At 43.6% G+C, this 22,720-nt stretch overlaps 2 protein-coding genes across 2 annotated transcripts in view; both read right to left on the bottom strand.

Annotated features, from left to right (window-relative positions):
- Positions 1–3,763, bottom strand: part of LOC129825197 (estrogen-related receptor gamma-like) — a 39,039-nt gene extending 35,276 nt beyond the window's left edge. The window contains exon 1 of the mRNA XM_055885098.1: positions 3,451–3,763. The gene's annotated coding sequence lies outside the window, so the exon portion shown is untranslated. The remainder of the gene's footprint in view (positions 1–3,450) is intronic.
- Positions 3,764–3,955: 192 nt separating this feature from the next.
- Positions 3,956–21,998, bottom strand: LOC129825196 (G patch domain-containing protein 2-like). The gene is made up of 10 exons (XM_055885095.1): positions 21,795–21,998; positions 20,341–20,584; positions 19,383–19,927; positions 19,064–19,128; positions 16,425–16,601; positions 16,034–16,169; positions 15,849–15,888; positions 15,642–15,706; positions 15,413–15,501; positions 3,956–6,433 (listed from the first exon to the last, which is right to left on the bottom strand). Exons 1-10 carry the CDS (start codon positions 21,842–21,844, stop codon positions 6,264–6,266), a joined length of 1,581 nt encoding a protein of 526 aa, XP_055741070.1. The 5' UTR covers positions 21,845–21,998; the 3' UTR covers positions 3,956–6,263.
- Between the last annotated feature and the right edge of the window lie 722 nt (positions 21,999–22,720).

Here is a 22,720-nt window from a genome sequence, read left to right as displayed (position 1 = left end):
GCTGTCCCTAAATATACTGAACAAAAATATTAACGCAACATGTTAAGTGTTGGTCCAATGTTTCATGAGCTAAAATAAAAGATCCCAGAATTGTTCCATACTCACAAAAAGCTTATTTCTCTCAAATGTTGTGCACGAATTTGTTTACATCTCTGTTAGTGAGCATTTCTCCTTTGCTAAGATAATCCATCCACCTGACAGGTGTGGCATATCTAGAAGCTGATTAAACAGCATGATCATTACACAGGTGCACCTTGTGCTGGGGACAATAAAAGGCCGCTAAAATGTGCAGTTTTGTCACACAACACAATGCCACAGATGTCTCAAGTTTTGAGGGAGCATGCAATTGGCATGCTGACTGCAGGAATGTCCACCAGAGCTGTTGCCAGAAAATGTCATGTTAATTTCTCTACCATAAGCCGCCTCAATGTTGTTTTAGAGAATTTGGCAGTACGCCCAACCCGCCTCACAACCGCAGACCACGTGTAACCACGCCAGCCCAGGACCTCCACATCCGGCTTCTTCACCTGCGGGATCATCTGAGACCAGCCACCTGGACAGCTGAAGAATTTCTGCACTAACTGTCAGAAACCGTCTCAGGGAAGCTCATCTACGTGCTCGTTGTCCTCACCAGGGTCTTGACCTGAATTCGGCGTTGCAACCAAATTCAGTGGGCGAATGCACATCTGGCATGCTGGCGAAGTGTGCTCTTCACGGATGAATCCCGGTTTCAACTGAACAGGCCAAATGGTATAGCGTCGTGTGGGTGAGCAGTTTGTCCCATGGTGGCAGTGGGGTTATGGTATGGCCAGGCATAAGCTATGGACAACAAACACAATTGCATTTTATCGATGGAAATTTGAATGCACATAGATACCATGATGAGATCCTGGAGGCCCATTGTCGTGCCATTCATCCATCACCATCACCTCATGATTCAGCATGATAATGCACGGATCTCTACACAATTCCTGGAAGCTGAAAAGGTCCCAGTTGTTCCATGGCCTGCATACTCACCAGACATGTTACTGATTGAGCATGTTTGGGATGCTCTGGATTTGACGTGTACAACAGCACGTTCCAGTTCCCACCAATATCCAGCAACTTCGCACAGCCATTGAAGAGGAGTGGGACAACATTCCACAGGCCACAATCAACAGCCCGATCAACTCTATGCGAAGGAGATGTGTCGCACTGCATGAGGCAAATGGGGGTCACACCAGATACTGACTGGTTTTCTGATTTTTAAAGGTATCTGTGATCAACAGGATGCATAACTGTATTCCTAGTCATGTGAAATCCATAGATTTGGGCTTAATTGACTGATTTCCTTATATGAACTGTAACTCAGTAAAATCTTTGAAATTGTTGCATATTGTGTTGTTTATATTTTTGTTCAGTGTATTTTTGGCTTGATTGCCCCCTAGTGGAGTCCTAAAAAGCCATCTTAAATAGTTTGTTGCTCCTTCCATTGGAGTAATCACTGATCTGAAGCTTTCACCTCTCTCTCTCTTCCTCCCTCTCCTTCCCTCTGTCAGTGTGTTTGGCAGGTAAGCCACCCACCTTTATTTTCAGGGGGTTATGTAACCAGACTTTACCACTGGAGAAGATTACAGAAACAATGTCCTCTTAGCAAGGAGTTTAGGATTGACAAGTTCACTTCTCGCTCTTTATCTCTGTCTGCCTTTCTCTCACTCCTTTCTGTCTCTCTCCTTCCTGATTCTTCCCTTTCTCTTTGTATCTCTCTGTTTTGTTCTGCTCACCTGTCTACTCAAAAATATTAAACAGAGATATAGAGAAAAGAAGATTCCCAAGGTTCCCGCTCCCCACACCTTATCTCACTTTTCTTCCTTCTCTCATCCTCTTCTCTGGCATACACACTTGTTTCCCAAGCCTATCACAGGGCCCATCTCAGGAGTGAAGCTGCCAGGGTAGTGCTTACACAGGTGGAATACTTTTAGTTAGCACCTGACCCTCTCAGCATGATGTTTCAGATTCAGGCACCTGGTGACAACAGGAACCTTTCTTCCAACTCACACACACAGGCAGGCAGACATAGACAGACACACACACACACACACAGTGATGTAGTGGTACACAAAAAAGTTGGGTAAACTGTTGAGCCAAAAGTGGGTAAACTCTGTTTACTTGCGTTTACCCTTCACTACACCACTACACACACACACACACACACACACACACACACACACACACACACACACACACACACACACACACACACACACACACACACACACACACACACACACACACACACACACACACACACACTAAAGGTCAGATTACCTGACCTATCACCCCACAGTTAAGGTCTCTCTCTACAGGTGGTAAAGCTAACTGTCTGGCTGGTGTAATACTGGTGTATAGGAGTCAATTTCCTAATACTTCCTCCCACCTCGCTCCTGTTCCTCCACTCTCTCTAGCCGCTACCCACTCTCCTTTTTCCACTTTCTTTCCCTCATTCTCTTTCTCTCTATCCCATGTTCTCCCTCTGCCTCCTTCTCGCTCTCCAATAACTCTCCATCTGTCTCTTTTATCTCCCCTCTCCTGTCCCTCCTCCTTCTCCTCCCTCTCACATACCTGTCCCTCTCCATCTCTATGACCTCTACCTCTCCCTCCCCCTCCCTCCCCTCCTCCCGCTACCTCTCCCCCTCCTTCCCCTCCTCTCTCTACCTCTCCTCCTCCCTCTACGCCCCCTCCCTCCTCTCCTCCTCCTCCTCCCTGTACCTCTCCCTCTCCCCCACCCCCTCTACCCCTCCCCCTCACATATAAAGGTGGATAGATTGAGCAGAAGCCAGTTAGCCAGGCTAACACAGACCAGTGAGTCTCAGCTACGCCAGGAACACCAATCCAAATGTAATTTTCTGCAAGATTACACACGATAATGACTGGCTTTGGAGGACCGCCATAACTGATGGGTTCCAATTATAGATGTATAACTATCGATCTGTCAACACTAGAGAGAGGGAGGGAGTAGAGAGGGAGGGAGGGACTAAAGCTCTGTAAAGAAATGTTTACTTTGCGAGATGGGAAAAATTATAAAAATGTATTGGAAAAATTATATCACTGACAAAATTGACCTTAGAATGCAGGCGGAAGATTGAGGAATGTTCTAATAGCTATTCTCAAAACGAAATGTGTGTAGCGACACACTGTTTTGAGAGAGGAGAGCAGAAAGCTGATAAAAAAAACAGAGTACGGTGGGTATACTGGAGTACAGGACAGATCTCTACCACCTGGACAAAGGTAACACACACACACACATGTATATAGAGCCCAAATGCCCTCTAGCCAACTGCCTTGGTCAAAATACCACACTGTAGATACACACATCCAAATACCCTCTAAATGCCCCCAGTCTAAATATCCCACAACAACCCCCCCATGTCCTAAAAACCCATCTAGCCCCTGCACCTGCTCAGTACTTACTCACTGGTTCCTCCAGAGTCCTGCAGCCAGCTGCAGTCAGTCAGTCAGTCTCAAGGACAAATGCCTCAGCTCTACCCAGCTCTCTTCCTTCCTCTCCTCTCCTCTCTGTGGCTCAGCGATGCAGCAGCAGCACAGACCTTTCTCTCCTCTACTCCGGACCAGGCAGCACCGAGTTCACTTACCCCACTCACAGGGGAGTCCGGTGTGTGTGTGATAGGGGGAGAGGATAGAGAGGAAGTAGAGGACACAGCTCTCCTGCATTCCCATAGATACAGGAATTGCTATAGCAGCCTTGCAGAGAGAGGGAGAGAGGGAGGGAAAGAGAGGCAATGGCATCACGTTTCAGTGAGGTTCTGTGTCAGCATGTGTTTGATGCAAGTGTAGATAGAGTCAATAGAGATATGCAATTTATGAAGCTGTTTTTGGAAAACTGGTATTTTGACGTTTTCTGATACTTATTTTTTTTTTTGCTTGAGGTGTGTGTAAACAATAACAAACTTGAATATTACTTCTAAACAGTGTTTATTGTTTCAGAGTATCACCACATTTACTTTGTTCCTTCCTGATTGAACTGACATGTAAAACAGTTTTGCACAGTTCTGCTAATAATTGTTAAAGACCAGACCGTGGTAAGAGAAATTGATCTCACATCTGCTCATAATACAAGGGGATTATTTCACACATTACATTGGCAATGGTAACACTTTATTTTACAATCGTATTTCAGTTGGTATTTACCATGTAAATGGAAGAGACTGTAAAATAACTACAGGACTGTAAAGTAGTTCCCTTCGCTTTATAAAACGTCATTGTCTGTGTCCGAATACCTGTAATAGTTCAAAATAGTAGGCATTTTGGGTATGCGAAAAAAAAATAGGTTTTATAGTGTGTGATTTTGTATTTATTTAGTATGCTTTAAATGCCATGATGTCATACTCATTTCGTCTTTTCATCTAGTAGAATTTGCTGCACATGAGGAAGAGAATCGTCTTGCTAGACAACAGCTGATAATCAGCTGAGGACGCTTTGTACTAAAATGACCAAACGGCGGGAATCAACGTAATTGCGCATTAGATGGCACATTCTCAGTAGGATGAGACTAGTACAGCTGATATGTTGCTTACTGCATTCATTTTTAATAAACAGTATGTTCTAAATACTATGTAGTAAAGTGGTATTCAAACTTGGGATATCATTATTTTCTCCAGAATTTCTGGCAACCCCCCTCCCACTCCAAATCTAATGAAACAACCTTCAAATCTGTACATTTCGATTTTTACATCAACAAACAACCTTCAACTCATTACATTTCCATCTTTCTGGTCAAAATGAATAGGAACCAATAAATACATTTACTCAAAATGTTTATATATTGTCCCATACAATCATTTCTTGTCCCCCTTCTCCCCAAAGAAAATCTGGGGACTCCATTGCATTGGGGTCACGACCCCGACTTAGAATACCAGATGTAGTACGATTATTACACAGTATGCAATTTAACTAAGTATTGGGCAAGCCAGATTTTGGACACAACCACTGGGAATCATTATTGGAAAGGAGGCATTTCCATGTGATGATTGCTATACATGCATACCAAGCAAGTACAGCGTGATTACTTTTGAATTTTGTTTGGCTTCTTTTTAATAAAATAGACACTATTCTGGAATTGAACATTCTACTTTACAACCATACCATGATTCATTTCCTGAATCATTTACCACACTCTTCCCTCAGGCATACCATCTACACATTGTAACATAACTTACCAATATTCCAAAGAAAGCATGATAGTTTAAATGTAATATATATATACACCTTACATTAGTGTTATACCAGAGTAACTACAAGTAGTATACATTTAATTACCTTTACCGCATGCACTACTTAGCTACCACTTCAGCCATCACCTTTTTGTACTAACCACAGTAAGTACTAGCTACATAGGTTATACCATTATAGTTACCTTGGAATAATGCCAATGTAATGTGGCATTGCAAAAAATATTTTTAAGCAAATATAACTTCAACCACATGAACACCTAAGAGTGATTTTGATGCTTACAATTATTTTAACCTGAAATATATTTTTGGTCATCCTGTGCAATATCACACAACCATTTGGCTCTGCCATTACTTACAGAAAATGGACCATTGATTGAAGAGAAATTGTATTCTTGTGAAACTGAGCCTTTTAGTGTGTACCGTAGTACACACAATCCAACTATATAGCCTGGCTAGTAGCACACAATCAAACCCAACTACAATGCCTGGTTGTCTTCTCTTCATTCCTTCTCTTTTCCCTGGTATGTTGGACATCAAGTACAAATCTGAGTTTAAAAAAAATATTTGTATTTTATTTAACCTTAATTTAAACAGGCAAGTCGGTTAAGAACAAATTCTTATTTATAATGACTGCCTACCCCGGCCAAACCCGAATGACACTGGGTCAATTGTGCGCCGCCCTATGGGACTCCCAATCATCGCGGATGATGTGATACGGAACCAGGGACTGTAGTGACGTCTCTTGCACTGAGATGCAGTGCCTTAGACCGCTGCGCCACTCAGGAGCCCTGGTGGGAACCCTAACACTCCATGCACTTCCTCTCTAACCAGGGTTGTGACTTTCCCTATCATAGGATGTTCGTCCTCCTTTAAGTAAAACATTTGCATTTGTTCCTTCTTCCAGCTCTGATGCTCTATCAGTCTTTCTTTCCCAGGAAGTGTTGACCACCATCCTCCCTGCTCTCAGTAGGGTCCATCTCCATCGAGGCCTACTGGCCTGGCCTGTTCAGTTTGGGGCCTAAAGCGTGGAGCTCAGTTAAAACCCAGGCCCGCTCCCTTGGGTCTCTGTGTGGCCCGAACAGGCTCAATGATTCCCCTGCCCTCCGGACCCAGGCCCATGCCAGGGCTCCAGCCCATACTCTGCAGCATCCGGTTCCCCATGTTGGTCTCTGGGATGGGCCCCACACTCTCACCTACCACCCCTAGAGAAGGAGACATAAAAGAACAGGAACACAGAGTTACAACAGAGAAGAGATGGAGACATAAAAGGAGAGAGCATGTTAGAGGTGGAGGGAGAGATACGTGAAGAGTATTACACTTTACAGACAAACTTCATGGACTTTATAGACCACATACAGTGCCTTCAGAAAGTGTTCATACCCCTTGACTTATTCCACATTTTGTTTTGTTACAGCCTGAATCCAAAATGGGTTAAATTCATGTTCTCTCTCACCCATCTACACACAATACCACATCATAACAAAGTGAAAACATGTTTTTATACATTATTGCAAATGTATTGAAAATTAAATACAGATATTTCTCAATACTTTGTAGAACCACCTTTGGCAGCGATTACAGCTGTGAGTCTTTCTGGGTAAGTCTCTATGAGCTTTCCACACCTGGATTGTGCAACATTTGCCCATTATTCTATTTTAAATTATTCAAGCTCTGTCAACTTGGTTGTTGCCTGTATCTTTGTAGTGACTGGGTGTATTGATACACAATCCATAGTGTAATTAATAACTTCACCATTCTCAAAGAGATATTGAATGTCTGCTATTTTTTCTATCTCTGCCAATAGGTGCCCTTCTTAGTGAGGCATTGTAAAACCTCCCTGGTGGTTGAATCTGTGTTTGAAATTCACTGCTCGACTGAAGAACCATACAGATAATTGTATGTGTGGGGTACAGAGATGAGGTAGTCATTCAAAAATCATGTTAAACACTTGTTGCAGTGTGAGTCCATAACAAAGGGGTTGAATACTTATTCACTCTAGATATTTCAGCTTTTCATTTGTAATTAGTTTGTACAAATTTAGGAAACCACAATTCCACTTTGACATTACGGGGTATTTATTGTGTGACAACAAATTTCAATTGAATCATTTTCCAATTTAGGCTGTAACACAACAAAATTAGGAAAAAGTCAAGGGGTTTCTGAAGGCACTGTATATTGTTTGTAAAAAAATTATAATAATCAGGCAATCATACAGTCCCATTTTTACCACATTGCCGTAATAAGCCTTTTATACCGCCCGTGCACATGTTGGCAAGTTAAGGAGTGGGAGTAGGCATGGGCCGATGTGGGTGGAAGTCTATTTTAATAAATCAATTGCACATACAGTGCATTCGCAAAGTATTCAGACCCCTTGACTTTTCCCAAATTGCTACGTTACAGCCTTATTCTAAAAGGGATGAAATAATTTTCCCCCTCACCAATCTACACACACACACACACACACACACACACACACACACACACACACACACACACACACACACACACACACACACACACACACACACACACACACACACACACACACACACACACACACACACACACACACACACACACTACCCCATAATGACAAAGCAAAAACAGGTTTAGTCATTTTTGGACATTTATAAAAAATGTAAAACTGAAAAACCAACTTTACATAAGTATTCAGTACTTTGTTGAAGCACCTTTGCCCACGATTACAGCCTCAAGTATTTTTGGGTATGATGCTACAAGCTTGGCACACCTGTATTTGGGGAGTTTCTCACAGTCTTCTCTGCAGATCCTCTCAAGCTCTGTCAAATTGGATGGGGAGAGTCGCTGCACAGCTATTTTCAGGTCTCTCCAAAGATGTTCGATCGGGTTCAAGTCCTGGCTCTGGCTGGGCCACTCAAGGACATTCAGATATTTCTCCCGAAGCCACTCTGTCTTGGCTGTGTGCTTAGGGTCGTTGTCCTGTTGGAAGGTGAACCTTCACCCCAGTCTGAGGTCCTGAGTGCTCTGGGGCAGGTTTTCATGAAGGATCTCTCTGTTCTTTGCTCTGCTCATATTCCCCCTCAATCCTGACTAGTCTCCCAGTCCCTGCCTTTCAAAAACATCCCCACAGCATGATGCTGCCACCACCATGCTTCACCGTAGGGATGGTGCCAGGTTTCCTCCAGACGTGACGCTTGGCATTCAGGCCAAAGAGTTCAATCTTGATTTCATCAGACCAGAGAATCTTGTTTCTCATGGTCTGAGAGTCCTTTAGGTGCCTTTTGGCAAACTCCACGTGGGCTCATGTGCCTTTTACTGGGCAGTGGCTTCTGTCTGGCCACTCTACCATAAAGGCCTGATTGGTGGAGTGCTGCAGAGATTGTTGTCCTTCTGTAAGGTTCGTCCATCTCCGCAGAGGAACCCTGGAGCTCTGTCAGAGTGACCTTAGGGTTCTGGGTCACCTCCCTGACCAAGGCCCTTCTCCCCCAACTGCTCAGTTTGGCTGGGCGGCCAGCTCTAGGAAGTCTTGGTGGTTCCAGACTTCTTCCATTTAAGAATGATGGAGGCCACTGTGTTCTTGGGGACCTTCAATGCTGCAGAAATGTTTTGCTACACATCCCCAGATCTGTGCCTCGATACAATCCTGTCTCAGGGCCCTACGGACAATTCCTTCAACCTCATGGCTTGGTTTTTGCTCTGACATGCACTGTCACCTGTGTGACCTCATATAGACAGGTGTGTGCCTTTCCAAATCATGTCCAATCAATTGAGTTTACCACAGGCGGACTCCAATCAAGTTGTTGAAACATCTCAAGGATGATCAATGGAAACAGGATTCACCTGAGCTCAATTTAAAGTCTCATAGCAAAGGGTCTGAATAGTTATGTAAATAAGGTATTTTTGTTTAATAAATGTGCAAACATTTCTAAAAACCTGATATTTTGAAACAGAGCCCAAGCCCATGCTTTTTTAAAATCCACGTTTCATCTCTTTCCTACCCTCACTCCGCTTCGTTATGGAACAGGTGTAGGGTCTTATATTGAGAATATTCAACAGGATAACAATAGAAAATAAAAGCATATCTATATTTTTTAAAGAATGCGAGTCTTGTGTACATATTTCACAACCTCCACGGGCTTTTGGAGTTGCCTTTACGCAATTAACCCAAATAATAGGCCTACATTTGAATTAGGCTACATTATTACATGCTAAATGTTTTCTGTCCAATATGATAGATGAGTAAACAAATAGACGAGCTGCCACCTCCACTTATTTGCCCAGCCAGTCAATAAACCAAATATACAGACGGAGATTCACTGAAACAAAATCACATTGATGGATTAAGACAAGTCACCGGCTTTTGGTCAGGAGTATATGGGATCAATATCATGCCAAATGTATTCACAAAGGTAAATCACCAATCCACAAATGTAAATCCCCAATCCACAAATGTAAATCACTGTAAGGTTCAGTATTTATTTTCTAAACCTTGTATTCTTGAACGTAGCCCTGTGTGTTCTTGAACGTAGCCCTGTTTGTGTTCTTGAACGTAGCCGTGTTTCTTTGTGTTCTTGAACGTAGCCCTGTCTTTCATTTTTGTTCATTGATTTCACCTGTGTTAGTTACTCACCTGGTCTCATCAGCTCCTTATTTAGTTCAGTTCATTCTGTTTGTGCCTTTGTGAGGTATTGTTCGTTTTGACTTTACTAAGCCTTTTCCTAGCTCGTTTGTGAGAACCAGTTATAGCCTTCAGTCCTAGTTGAGTCACCTGCCTGTTTGTCTACCTGTGTATGACCATTGCCTGCCTGTGACCACGATTCCTGCCGTCAGCGAAGGTGAAATAAACACCTGCCGCGCTCTGCGCGTGAATCTACACCTTTTTCTCCCCGAGTATTCACTACAATCACCAATCCACAAATGCAATTCACTATCCACAAACAAACATATTTTGAATTCTATTTGTAAATCAATATATTGCATTACATTGGAAATGACCTGCATATCTGCAGTTATAAAAAAATTCTAATGCAATACATCGATTTACAAATACACATCAAAAGGTGTTTGTTTGTGGATAGCGATTTACATTTGTGGAAAGTGATTTACATTTTTGGATTGGTGATTTATATTTGTGAATACATTCGGTATGACATTGATCCCATAGGAGTAGGCCTAGGCTACTGAACGATTGCGAGTGAAAAGCAAAATAATCCACTTGTTAAACTACATAACATGCAGGCAAACTGTTCTGATTAGTGCTAATAAATGAGTCAATTAGACAAGATGATCCCAAGCAGCACTCATCTCAACATAGATAACACTTCCACAGCCTCACTGTAACCTAACCAATATCCAAATGGCGATTCAGTGTAAATAAAATCTGACATTGATTGATTTATCAAGACCCCTCGCTTGTCTCAAAGCAGTGCGAAACGGTGCTGAAATAGTTGACCAAACGCAGTTAGGCTATTATAACAATAGGATGACTTTGGGAGTTTCAGTAAGCAACAATTCTTTGCCTTCAAATACATTAGCCTACTTTATTCAATATTCCATCCAGTTGTGGTTAAGAAAACAGTGCTAAAGGCTATGTGAAGAGATGGGTGAAGTGACATTCCTCGCAATGTTTAGAACTGCCAGAAGGATGGTAACAGCCTAGTAGTAACTGGTGCTGCCTAGCAGCCATCAAGAGCTTAAGAGCGTAGTGCGTGCCAATGCCGCCTCAGCATTACGGCTACATTTCATACTAAGCCGTGGGCAGAACTTTACCGCAATCATGACTCGATTGGTTCGTGGAAATAAACATTTAGGCTTTGGCGGAAAAAAGTCAGCGGGATGCTAAAGTATGTTAGAGGGAGACATAAGAGGAGAGGGAAAGAGAGAACAGGAAGGAGACCGGAAGAACAAGAGAAGAGTAGAGCAGATGATCTTGATGAAGGCTTATTGATTAGGCTCAATGGGCTGAAAAGGCTACAGTAATTAACCCCTGTACTCTACCTCCAACCCAATGAATCAGCTGAGGCCTGCTCTACAATGATTGGGTCACAAAATACATCTTGTGTCTCTTCTTTTTCCTTGACCTTTACGCACAGTGCCTTCAGAAAGTACTAATTACACATTTTGTTGTATTATAGCCTGAAATTAAATTGGATCAAATAAATAAAACATCTCACCAACTACACACAATACCCCCTAATGACAAAGTGAGAACAAGTTTTAAGAAATGTTTGCTAATTTATTGAAAATGAAATACAGAAATATCTCATTAACACAAATATTCACACCCCTTTGCAATGACACTCTAAATTGAGTTCAGGTGCATCAAATTTCTTTTGATAATCCTTGAAATGGACTCCAATTAAGTTGCAGTGACACCTGTGGCCAATTCAATTGTTTGGACATGATTTAGAAAGAAACACACCTGTCTATTTAAGGTTCCACAGTTGACAGTGCATGTCAGAGGGAATTGTGGAGACGAAGACGGCAGAAGAAGTGGATGCTGAGTTGGAATTAAGCAGCGTGTCGAGTAAATCTGGTGAAGACGAATGTTCTGAATGGACAACAGTAGTATTGAAAACTGGAACAAAAAGGAAATTGTCTGAAATTGGAGTAAAGGACACGTGTGTAAATGAATCGCTTCTTGTTGGGATGCGCATGTTGAGTAAGGATGCGCATGTTGAGTAAGGATGCGCATGTTGAGTAAGGATGCGCATGTTGAGTAAGGATGCGCATGTTGAGTAAGGATGCGCATGTTGAGTAAGGATGCGCATGTTGAGTAAGGATGCGCATGTTGAGTAAGGATGCGCATGTTGAGTAAGGATGCGCATGTTGAGTAAGGATGCGCATGTTGAGTAAGGATGCGCATGTTGAGTAAGGATGCGCATGTTGAGTAAGGATGCGCATGTTGAGTAAGGATGCGCATGTTGAGTAAGGATGCGCTTGTTGAGTAAGGATGCGCATGCTGAGTAAGGATGCGCATGTTGAGTAAGGATGCGCATGTTGAGTAAGGATGCGCATGTTGAGTAAGGATGCGCTTGTTGAGTAAGGATGCGCATGCTGAGTAAGGATGCGCATGTTGAGTAAGGATGCGCATGTTGAGTAAGGATGCGCATGTTGAGTAAGGATGCGCATGTTGAGTAAGGATGCGCTTGTTGAGTAAGGATGCGCCTGTTGAGTAAGGATGCGCCTGTTGCGTAAGGATGCGCATGTTGAGTAAGGATGCGCTTGTTGAGTAAGGATGCGTCTGTTGAGTAAGGATGCGCATGTTGAGTAAGGATGCGCATGTTGAGTAAGGATGCGCATGTTGAGTAAGGATGCGCATGTTGAGTAAGGATGCGCATGTTGAGTAAGGATGCGCTTGTTGCGTAAGGATGCGCATGTTGAGTAAGGATGCGCTTGTTGAGTAAGGATGCGCTTGTTGAGTAAGGATGCGCTTGTTGAGTAAGGATGCGCTTGTTGAGTAAGGATGCGTCTGTTGAGTAAGGATGCGTCTGTTGAGTAAGGATGCGCTTGTTGAGTAAGGATGCGTATGTTGAGTAAGGATGCGTATGTGGGAAAACCGATTGAGGTGTCAAATGGTGAGTATGTCAGTGACCAGGAGTGGTGTAATTTTGATTAATAGTTTTTCTGAAGAGCAGAAGAAGATTGCAGTGGGCTTCAAAAGAATCCGGACAACAGAAGTTGTGTGTTTTGAACTTCGGAGTAGAACACCAGTCAAAGGAGTCATCTCAGGGGTGACGACAGATGTTCAAGTTGAATACCTGAAGAGAATTCCTAGTGTGGTTGGTGCCCAGCGTTTGATCCGCTGGGTGAATGGAGAGAAAAAAAGTCTGTCGGTCCTGTTGTTTACCTACGCATGTGAAACTTGGTTATTGAAGCTATGCCGTAAGAGCTTTCGTCGCCAAACCACTGTAGTGTAAGAATTGTAAAGGATTGGGCCATGTTTCAAGTGTGTGCAGATGAACAGAGTATAGTGAAGAAAGGTGTGTAGAAGGATAACTGTGATGCAATTGTGGTGGGGATCATGATCCTGAGTTCCTGGAGTGCCCTGTAAGGGTGAAGGAAATTGAGGTGGCAAAAGTTAGAGGTCAATTGAATCTACTATGCGGAGGCAATTAAAATAATTGAGAAAACAAGTGGTTCTAGTGAAGAGATGGTAGTGGATACAACACAGCCTGTAGTAAATGTTTACTGCCAGACATAATATACCCTGTGTGTTAAAGGTGGATTTTGTTGCATTCACTGCCACAGTCAAACTATACAGCACAAACCTCAAAGAAGTCAATGAAACTAGACATTATTGTGCCTGTAGCAGAAACGTTTTTGGGACTCAAGGATTTTACATCGAAAGACTTGGGGTACTGGTGTTGGAAGACCCGCCTTCCCAGGTTCCCCTTGAGCCTGTGTTGGGATCAAATCTGTTTTATTTATTTATTTTTAACAGAAAAGTTGTTTTATTTTTTGGGGGGTTGTTTTTTGGGAGGAATCCTGTTTCCATCCTGCATACTAGGTAGCGGGATGCACATTCAATTGTGTGATCGCCAATATACCATAGAAGAAGTGCATGTCAGAGCAGAAACTATAACATGAAGTCCAAGGAACTGTCCATAGATCGCCAAGATAGAATTGTGATGATGCATATATCTGGGGAAGGCTATACAATAATTTATATGTTGAAAGTCTCCATCATTGGGAAATTGAAATAATATGGAACTACCCAGACTCTGGCTAGAGCTGGCCGTCCGACCAAACTGAGCAATCGGGCAACAAGGACCTTGGTCAGGAAGGTAACCAAGAACCTAACGACCACCAAAACTACAGAGTTCCTTAGCTGAGATGAGAGAACCTGCCAGGACAACAGTCTCTACAGCACCTTCACCAATCTGGGCTTTATGGGAGAGTGGCTGGACAGAAGTCACGCCTAAGAAAAAGGCACATGAAAGCACACCTGGAGTTTGCAAAAATGCACATGAAAGACTCTGAGATCATAACGCAAAAGATTCTGTAGTCTGATGAGACAAATTAGATTCTTTGTCCTGAATGGAGAAAGACAGGTGATGAGCTGTGCCTGGTTAACGCCATCCCTACCGTGAAGCATGGTGGTGGCAGCATCATGCTATGGGGATACTTTTCAGTGGTAGAGACTGGTAAGGATAGAGGGAACAATGAATGCAGCCAAATACAGGCAAATCCTTGATGAGAATCTGATTCAGAACGCAAACGACAGACTGGGGCGAAGATGTATGTTTCGACAGGACCATGACCCCAAGCATACAGCCAAAGCAACGCTGGATTGGCTTCAGAACAATAATGTGAAAGTCGTTGAGTGGCCCAGTCAAAGCCCAGAGTTGAATCCCATTGAAACTCTGTAGAAAGACTTAAAGATTGCTGTTCACTGCCGCTCCCCATCTAACTTAACAGAGCTTGAGAAAACCTGCAAGGAAGAATGGGAGAAAATCCCCAAATCCAGATGTCCGAAGCTGATACAGACATACCCAAGACGACTCAAAGCTGCAATCACCGCCAAAGGTGCTTCTACAAAGTATTGACTCAGAGGTGTGAATACTTATGTAAATGGGATTTCTGTATTTAATTTTCAATAAATTAGCAACATTTTCTAAAAACATGTTTTGACTTTGTCATTATGGGTTATTGTGTGTAGATTGGTGAGGAAAAGAATCTATGTAATCCATTTTGAATTCCGGCTGTAACGCAACAAATGTGGAATAAGTCCAGGGCAGGGGTATGAATACTTTCTGAAGGCACTGTAACAATGAGAGGTGTGGGCAATAGAGCAGACTCCTGTTGCATGACTTCAAGTTGTAGCCATTGGTATACACTCCTTTATATCCTCTTCCTAGAACCAAGATGGGCACCTGACCAAGACGTATTAACCCTTTATATCCCCAGTCTCATTCCCTTTCCTGGTATTAACATTTTCCACTCCCCTAAAACACACTAACAGAGGTAGAAAGAGGTGAAGGGGAGCAGGAGCGTTCTGTGATACACAGCCGTGATTGGCTTAGGGTTAATCTGGTATCTCTCTGTGACTGCAGAGCCTACCAGCTGACTGATGTCCAACCCAGGTTAGGGAGGAAGGGTGAAGGCGGTCAAGAGCTAAAGCTGGTTAACGACCGGGGATGGAGGGGTTGGGCGTGTGTGTGTGTAAGTGAGTGCAGTAGTGTGTGTCAGAAAGAGTTTACCCGTGGGTGGAGGTAAGCCAAGGGGTGCTGCTTTGCGTCTCCTCTTGACTTCCCCCGTACACAGAGACCCCAGGTGACCACTCGTCTGTCTGTAGAACCACAACCAGAAAATAAGAATCATTCATTAGCATCCATGTGTTGGCAACATCCTAGAAACAATGTACTGTTGTGGATGGAACAACTGTATAATTTATGAGATAATTTGTTGATTGGATCATTCCTAATGTACCTGCTGGCTGTTTTCACTGAGCAGCTCCTCCGATGCCCTCTGTCTGTCCGTGAGTCCCAGTGCATCTAGAGAGACAGAGAGAATATACTAACAGCTATTAGCAAATGTAAAATACCTCTATCTGGGCATTATCAGCCAAAACTGTTCAACAGTCGGTACTGTTTTGAAAGTGCAGCTAGGCGGTGAACTAACAGAAGCATGTCTTACTTGTCCGTGTTCTCGTCTAGACCCCGGACTAAACCACGGGCTGTGAACGACACATAGGTTTGTTTAGTTTATTTGCACACAGTCAAGTCAAATATAGAAAAAAAATGAATAAGGGAAAAAAGAAACAAAGTGTAGACAAGTATTCTACAGGTCAGGTGACTGTGAGGGTTGTAAGGTAGACTGACTCGTGTGAGTGGGCATGCGAGTGGGGGGGGTCCTGGTGGTGTCGACCCAGCCGCTCGTTGAAGGCCTGTCCTGGGCTGCCCTGGGAATCGTGGCCCTGGTGCACACCATGCAGCCAGCTCAGCCTGGCCTGAAACCCTGCCACAGCAGAGACAGCATAGTGCACACATCATAGACTGGAATAGGAGAAACACTATGGCAGCTGTAGAGGCTACAAGACAAACCCTTGCAGTAGCTGCCCCCTACTGGCCAAATGACAGGTCACAATAGACTTTGGGTAACTCATTCTACTATCTTGCAAAGAAAAACAGAGACAAGTGAGGGACTAGTAATCAAAATGGTACTGGGCTCAGAGATACAAACAAACAAACCCAAAGGTCTGGGTCCAGCTACCTCTCTGTGCCCCGGGGCTCATGATGGGGAAGGATCCGGTGAGGATGCTGTTGAAGACAGGGTCAGCCAGGTCCAGTTCCTCCCCTGCCTCTCTCTCCCACCAGGGAATCACCCCCGCCACCCCACATGCTCCCCCCAGGTCCCCCTCATAGAACCAGTCACTCTGCTCATCATCAGCTGGGAGACGGGAAGAGGTTAGAAGTTAACGGTCAGGGTTTGGAAAATAGTTTTCATACAAAACATTTACTCATTTATATTTTGGACCAATCTTTTTCAAGACACACCTTTTTATCCTTGTTGATAACACTGCTATAAATGACATGGGACGGCAGGTGTTGAATATTTTGTTAAAGCCTAACTTAGATATGTTTCCGCTTATAATTTCGGACTTTTGGAAGGCGATTTGTTAGTCAACTTGTAAATAATTAGATACATGCAGCTTCTCTTATGGCATAACTTGTTGATCTAAAAGAATCGGTACTCACAAGAATAAATGTCATAAATTATAGAATTAATGCATTAATAATCTAGTCGACAGATCCATTTCCGATTCTCTCACAGACCAAGATGTTTAGGGATCAGGGAGAAAAGCTCGAACACAAGGTAATGATTCTTCCCACGCAAAATTTTCAAAGGACAGGTTGAAATTAAGGCTGTGAAAATTATCCGGATGTTTCGAATAAGATTTCAGTTCGTCTTGGATGAATAATTTTATGTGATTTAAATACTGTCTTCATTCATGAAAGTGTCAATCACAAAAGATTGCACATTTGCACGCAGCCTCTACCCATCCCACTTGCATTCGCTCAAAAGATGCTGAAAGAAAAGAAAATGAATTTCTCCATTCCTGTTCCTGAGACAAAATGTATGCTTGGTTTATCACTGCACTGCAAGAAATACTTCTTCACAAGTACATTTTATATTAGGCTACATGTGACAGGTTATAGGCATGAATTTAACCCATCTCAAGTTCAAAGGTGTGGTAAACCAGGTAGTGTCTTTAGCTCCTCGAAAAGTTCTACAGCTGCACCATTGAGAGCATCTTGACTGGCTGCATCATGTCTTAGTATGGAAACTGCAAGGCACCCGACCACAAGGTGCTACAGAGGGTGATGAGTATGGCCCCCTTTTCTATTTCTATCTATCTTTAACTCTGCATAGTTAGAAAGGGACACGTAAGTAAGCATTTCACTGTTAGTCTACACCTGTTATTTACATAGCATGTGACCAATAAAATGTCATTTGATCCAGTTCCTCTATACCAGGCGGTATCAGAGAACAAAGACTACAGCCACCCAAGCCAAAGATTGTTCTCTCTGCTACCACACGGCAAGCAGTACCAGTGTACCAAGTCTGGAACCAACAGGACCCTGAACAGCTTCTACCCCTGATACATAAGACTACTAAACAAGGCTGATAAATAGCTAATCAAATGGCTACCCAGACTACCTACATTGAACCTTGTTTGCACTAACTCTATGCACATGTAACAGGGTTATATTGGTGATTCCCCTTGCCACTAAATTGTTAAGCCAATGGGTTTTTGGTTTTAGTTTTGTCTTGCCTTCACCTACTCAACATGGCATCTTATTGGCTGGTTTGCGTAGCTTGCTTACGAGGGAGGATGTTTCAGTTAGAAACGTCCCAGCCAACAAGCACCAAACCAGCGGTAAGTTGTTGGTTGCAAAGCATTGTACGTCAAAAGTGATTTTTATACTCTCAAGTGATGATTTAAATGTACAATTTATATCAATTTGTTTGTAAATGTTATTCGAACATCACACATAAGGTGCAGCATTTTTTGGTGAATATTTGTTGTGCATTTTGTTGTAGAGAATTCCCGCTAATACTAGCTAGCAACTTACTGTCTGGTGGGGGGGTTCGTATATTTTGTACAGTGCGTAAGTGCAGAGTTGGATGGTGAGCCGTGCATTGCATGACGTGCAATTTTGTGCTGTTTCTATCAGGTACATTGTTCAAGATATTATATTGTAATTGTTGTATTATTTTGGTAACTACATTCCCAGTGAACAAGCACCAAACCAGCGTGCGTGAGTACAGATTTGGATGGTGAGCCGTGCATTGCATGACGTGCAATTTTGTACTGTTTCTATCAGAATAAAGCTCCATGACTGGTGCTACAAGTTGGAGTTCGTGTCGATGATTGATTGTACACAACGCAAGAAGAGTACTGTTACCCACACACTCACACTGAGCCCCCAACACACAATACATACACCCACACACATAACACACATGCATACTACATACTGAGGCCACACTCACACACACTATCACATATACTGCTGCTATTGTCAATTATCTCTCCTGTTGCCTAGTCACTTTACCCCTACCTATATGTACATAGCTACCTCAATTACCTCGTCCCACTGCACATCGACTCGGTACTGCTGGTATATAAGCATGTTATTTTTACTCATTATTGTTATTCACTGTGTAATTATTCCTTGTGTCACTATTTCTATTTTTATCTTTAACTCTGCATTGTTGAAAAAGGACCCGTAAGCGTTTCACTTTTAGTCTACACCTGTTTTTTTATGAAGCATGTAACAATAAAAATGATACTCCGCCATTCCTGTAAATAACATGATTTGGTGGCCAGCAAAATAGATGGTTACCTTGCCTCCCCTCGTCATTGGTGTACAGTCCACCATCGCTACTGTTGCTGACACTGCTGGTCTCACTAACAGAGAGAGATAAAGAAGAAAATATGGGGTGTGAGGAGAGGTGATAGGAAAAGAAGAAGAGAACAATCTGAAATCAATTTCCATTAACCATCATACAAGGAAAACTCTCAGAAAGATGCAGCTATGGGGAGAATAACCTAGCAAACAAGTCTCCTAAATACTGCTTTCCTACCAGGTGCGCATACCTGTGAACGTATAGGCCTACACCAAGGAGCAGGGAAACACAGTAGACAAGAGAAACGCTAACCACCTGTCACTCATGTCCTCGTCTGAGCCCTTCTGCTCCTCAAACTCCATCTTGTCCTTGGGCCCCGCCTGCCCCATAATGGCGTCCTCACTCTCCACCACCACCCCTTCATCAGTCGCCTCCAGCCCCAGCCTGTGGGCAGCCAGTTTCCTCTTCTTTACCCTGCTTTTCCCTCTTCCAACCCCACCACCACCAACGAGCTCCATCCCCGCCCTGCCTTCAGCCACGCTCACCCCAGGGATCCTGCACCCTGCATGGGGCTTGGGGACGGGTGGGGGCCCTAGCATGGGGGTGTTGCTACTGGAGGTCTCCGGCTCCAGAGGGGGGTCCACGGCCATGCGTTTGACCTTGCGCCGTCGCCTCAAACTACGGGACCCCTCTGCACCCGGCACTCCTCCTAGGTCCTCCTGCCAGATGGGGCGCTTGGCACGCCCTGTGTCGGGGTTCAGGGGGGTACGGCGCTTGGGCCCCAGCTGCTCATCAGAGTCGCTGTTATCACGGGCGTGGCTGTTGCTGCTGGCAATACCGCCTGTGGTGGTGCGGTAGTCCTGAGAGGAAATGAGCGAGGAAGAGAAGGAGAGCAAGGAAGAGAAGGAGAGCAAGAGGAAAGACAAAAACAGTTAGCCAAAGAGACGTTCAGAAAGTCAAACATTTTTACATACACTCTTATCCAGAACGACTTACAGGAGTCATTAGGGTTAAGTGCCTTGCTCAAGGGCACATCAACAGATTATTTTCACTTAGTTGGCTCGAGATTTGAAACAGCAACCTTTCATTTACTGGCCCAATGCTCTTAACCACTAGGCTACCTAGCTTAGACAGTAAAACTGACAGTATATGTTATCTTAAGGAATCTGCTTACTGTACTTTCCTGGGGAAAAAAGCAGTTACCAAAGGAACTATTCCTTTACAATAACAACAATACCATTTCATTAAGGGCCTACCCAGACCCCCTCCCCACCTTGTGTTCGTCCAGGCTGGACTCAGATCCCTCACTGAGGTGGCCAGTCTCCCAGGGTGGGTGGGGGTTGTCAGATCGTCTCTTCCTCCCACGACGTTTCCGGGCCTGTCTCTTCAGCAGGCAGCCTACGGCCAGCGCGTGGTCCCCCCCATCCCCGAAGCCCCCCCGCGCCGCCTGCTCCGAGCTCTCCTCCAGCGCCGACACCAGGTCATGGACCAGCTCGTCCATCGTCCGGCTAAAGTGCCTGGGGAAGGAGAGAAAGGAGGTATGAATGTGTAACAAACAGTGAAGAATTTAATTTGTGTGTGTGTTGTGAAGGCTCATGCCCTCATCCATAACCTCTTGCCATGCCTTTCCCCCTGGCCACGCTCCACCACAACTGTCTCCACTCTGCTCATTAGCACCCGTGTCTATTTAAGCAATAGTGTTCCCTCCAAACTTGCTTATTCCTGTTGGTGACTGTATGAGGTGGCCATCCTATATTTTTCTTTCCATGGTGTGTGTGTGGCTGTACTTTCCATTGTTGGCGCACATTTGTAAATGTTAACATTAAGATCCTTGGAGTTTGTCAAAGTGTATATGCTGCTGCCATATTTAGTACAATTTCCTGCCAGTCCAGTATGTAAGATCCTCAGTTTGTTTGATACACTTTGGTTTATTCTGCTTTTTGCACTTGTCTGTCATGCTTGTATGTTAACGTGTTACCTCCCGCTTGTAAACTACATTATCCTCCCACCTTTCCCCATGTGCTCCTGCCTGTGTTCAATACAACCCTACTATCTGGATTCTTGCTTAATCTGCATTAAGTTGTCGATGTGGCATTCTGAACTCTATACCAGTCAACCTCCTTATACAATCCACTTTTTTTGTGTGTACAGCCTAGTGTGTATCCTATTAAGTGTCAATGTGAAACTGTCCCATGAGACCAGGGCTGTATTCATTAAGCTGATTCTGCTGCACAATCTTTCGTAACGAAAACCTGTTTATATTGGGCAAATTCATGTTGGTGCCTCGTTCCGTTTGCTCTGATTCTTAACTTTCGTTACAAGGCGTAATTAATACACCCCTGGCATCTTATGATCTGTAACGGAAGGTGTTCCCGTGTGTATGTGCCAGCTAGCTATTAGCTGCAACAAAATGTTGGCTTAACTTGCATGCAAGACTTGTGCTAGACGGCCCAGGCACAATACATGGAGATCTGGCCTCGTTTTAAAAGCTAACGCGTTAGCTAGTATAGTTGGCTAAGTCGCAAAAGAAAAGCTAGTTAACTTTGATTAGCTAAATCTAGACCGACAACGCAATTTGGGCAGTCAGACGTTAATGATCCATTTAGCTGACAATGTCAACATCTGATCGTTAGCTAGGTAACGTTAACCGATTAACGTTGGCACTGTCGTTTCATCAAAATACGTTAGGCAGGGGTGCTATGCTAGCCATGATTTGACATCACTTACCAGCTGGTTCCCGCTTTACCGATGGTCTTTAAATTAGCTTCACGGAACATTAAAGCTCCTCAAAGCCGGTTACTTTTAACCAAAAACAAAGGTGACCCGTCTAAAGCTAGCTAATAAAGCTTGCTAGTACATATGCGATAGCAGTCAACACAATTCATTCTGTGGTGTGGTTGGCTAACAAGTATTAACGTTAATTGCGCATTACTGCCACCTACTGTACCGGTGTCACTAGTTTTGTGGTAGATTATATGATTCAGAAAATAAACCGCAGTGGGTCAATTTCCGCAACTAAACGCGTGGAAACTCGAGGCTCAACTTCTCTGCTGTTTTGGTGCCCTGGCTACCGTGACGAGAACCCATGCGATGATGCACAGATTTCGAAGTGTTGCATTTTGCTCATATCAACGGGTGCGTTTTGAGTGGTAAGGCTGACGCAACCGACTGTGGACTAGTCTGAGGTGCATCTGCGGACACTAATGTGGTTTTCCAAAAGCTGAGATCAACATGGCAGTGTTGCCATTCTTTATAAATATCAAAATAATGTTTCCAACTCCCGTATCACACTTGAACTGAAATGATGTGTCTACATTGTACGATCAGTGAGAGCCTCAAACATCACGTTGATTTGTATATATCCGCTGTAGACATGAATCACGTCAAACTTGATTTCAGTGATGTCTTTAATACCAGCGTGAGAAGAAAATAAGTGGTTGATTATAGAGCCACAATGCAGGTGATGGCTGTAGGATGAAGTTGGTAAAGAGCAAGTGCAGAAACTTGCCGTCTTCATGACGGTTGATCACAGTTTTTGAAGTTCATGTAGGCACAAGTTGGAAAATGTTCATCTCCGTAATGCAACACACTTTGGAAGGTGGTGACTGTCTTGACAAAAGTGATCTGCTTGAACGCGCCCATTATCGCCTGTG

The sequence above is a fragment of the Salvelinus fontinalis genome, chromosome 27 (assembly GCF_029448725.1).
Source record: "Salvelinus fontinalis isolate EN_2023a chromosome 27, ASM2944872v1, whole genome shotgun sequence".
Taxonomy (NCBI): domain Eukaryota; kingdom Metazoa; phylum Chordata; class Actinopteri; order Salmoniformes; family Salmonidae; genus Salvelinus; species Salvelinus fontinalis.
This window is presented reverse-complemented; position numbering and strand designations above follow the sequence as displayed.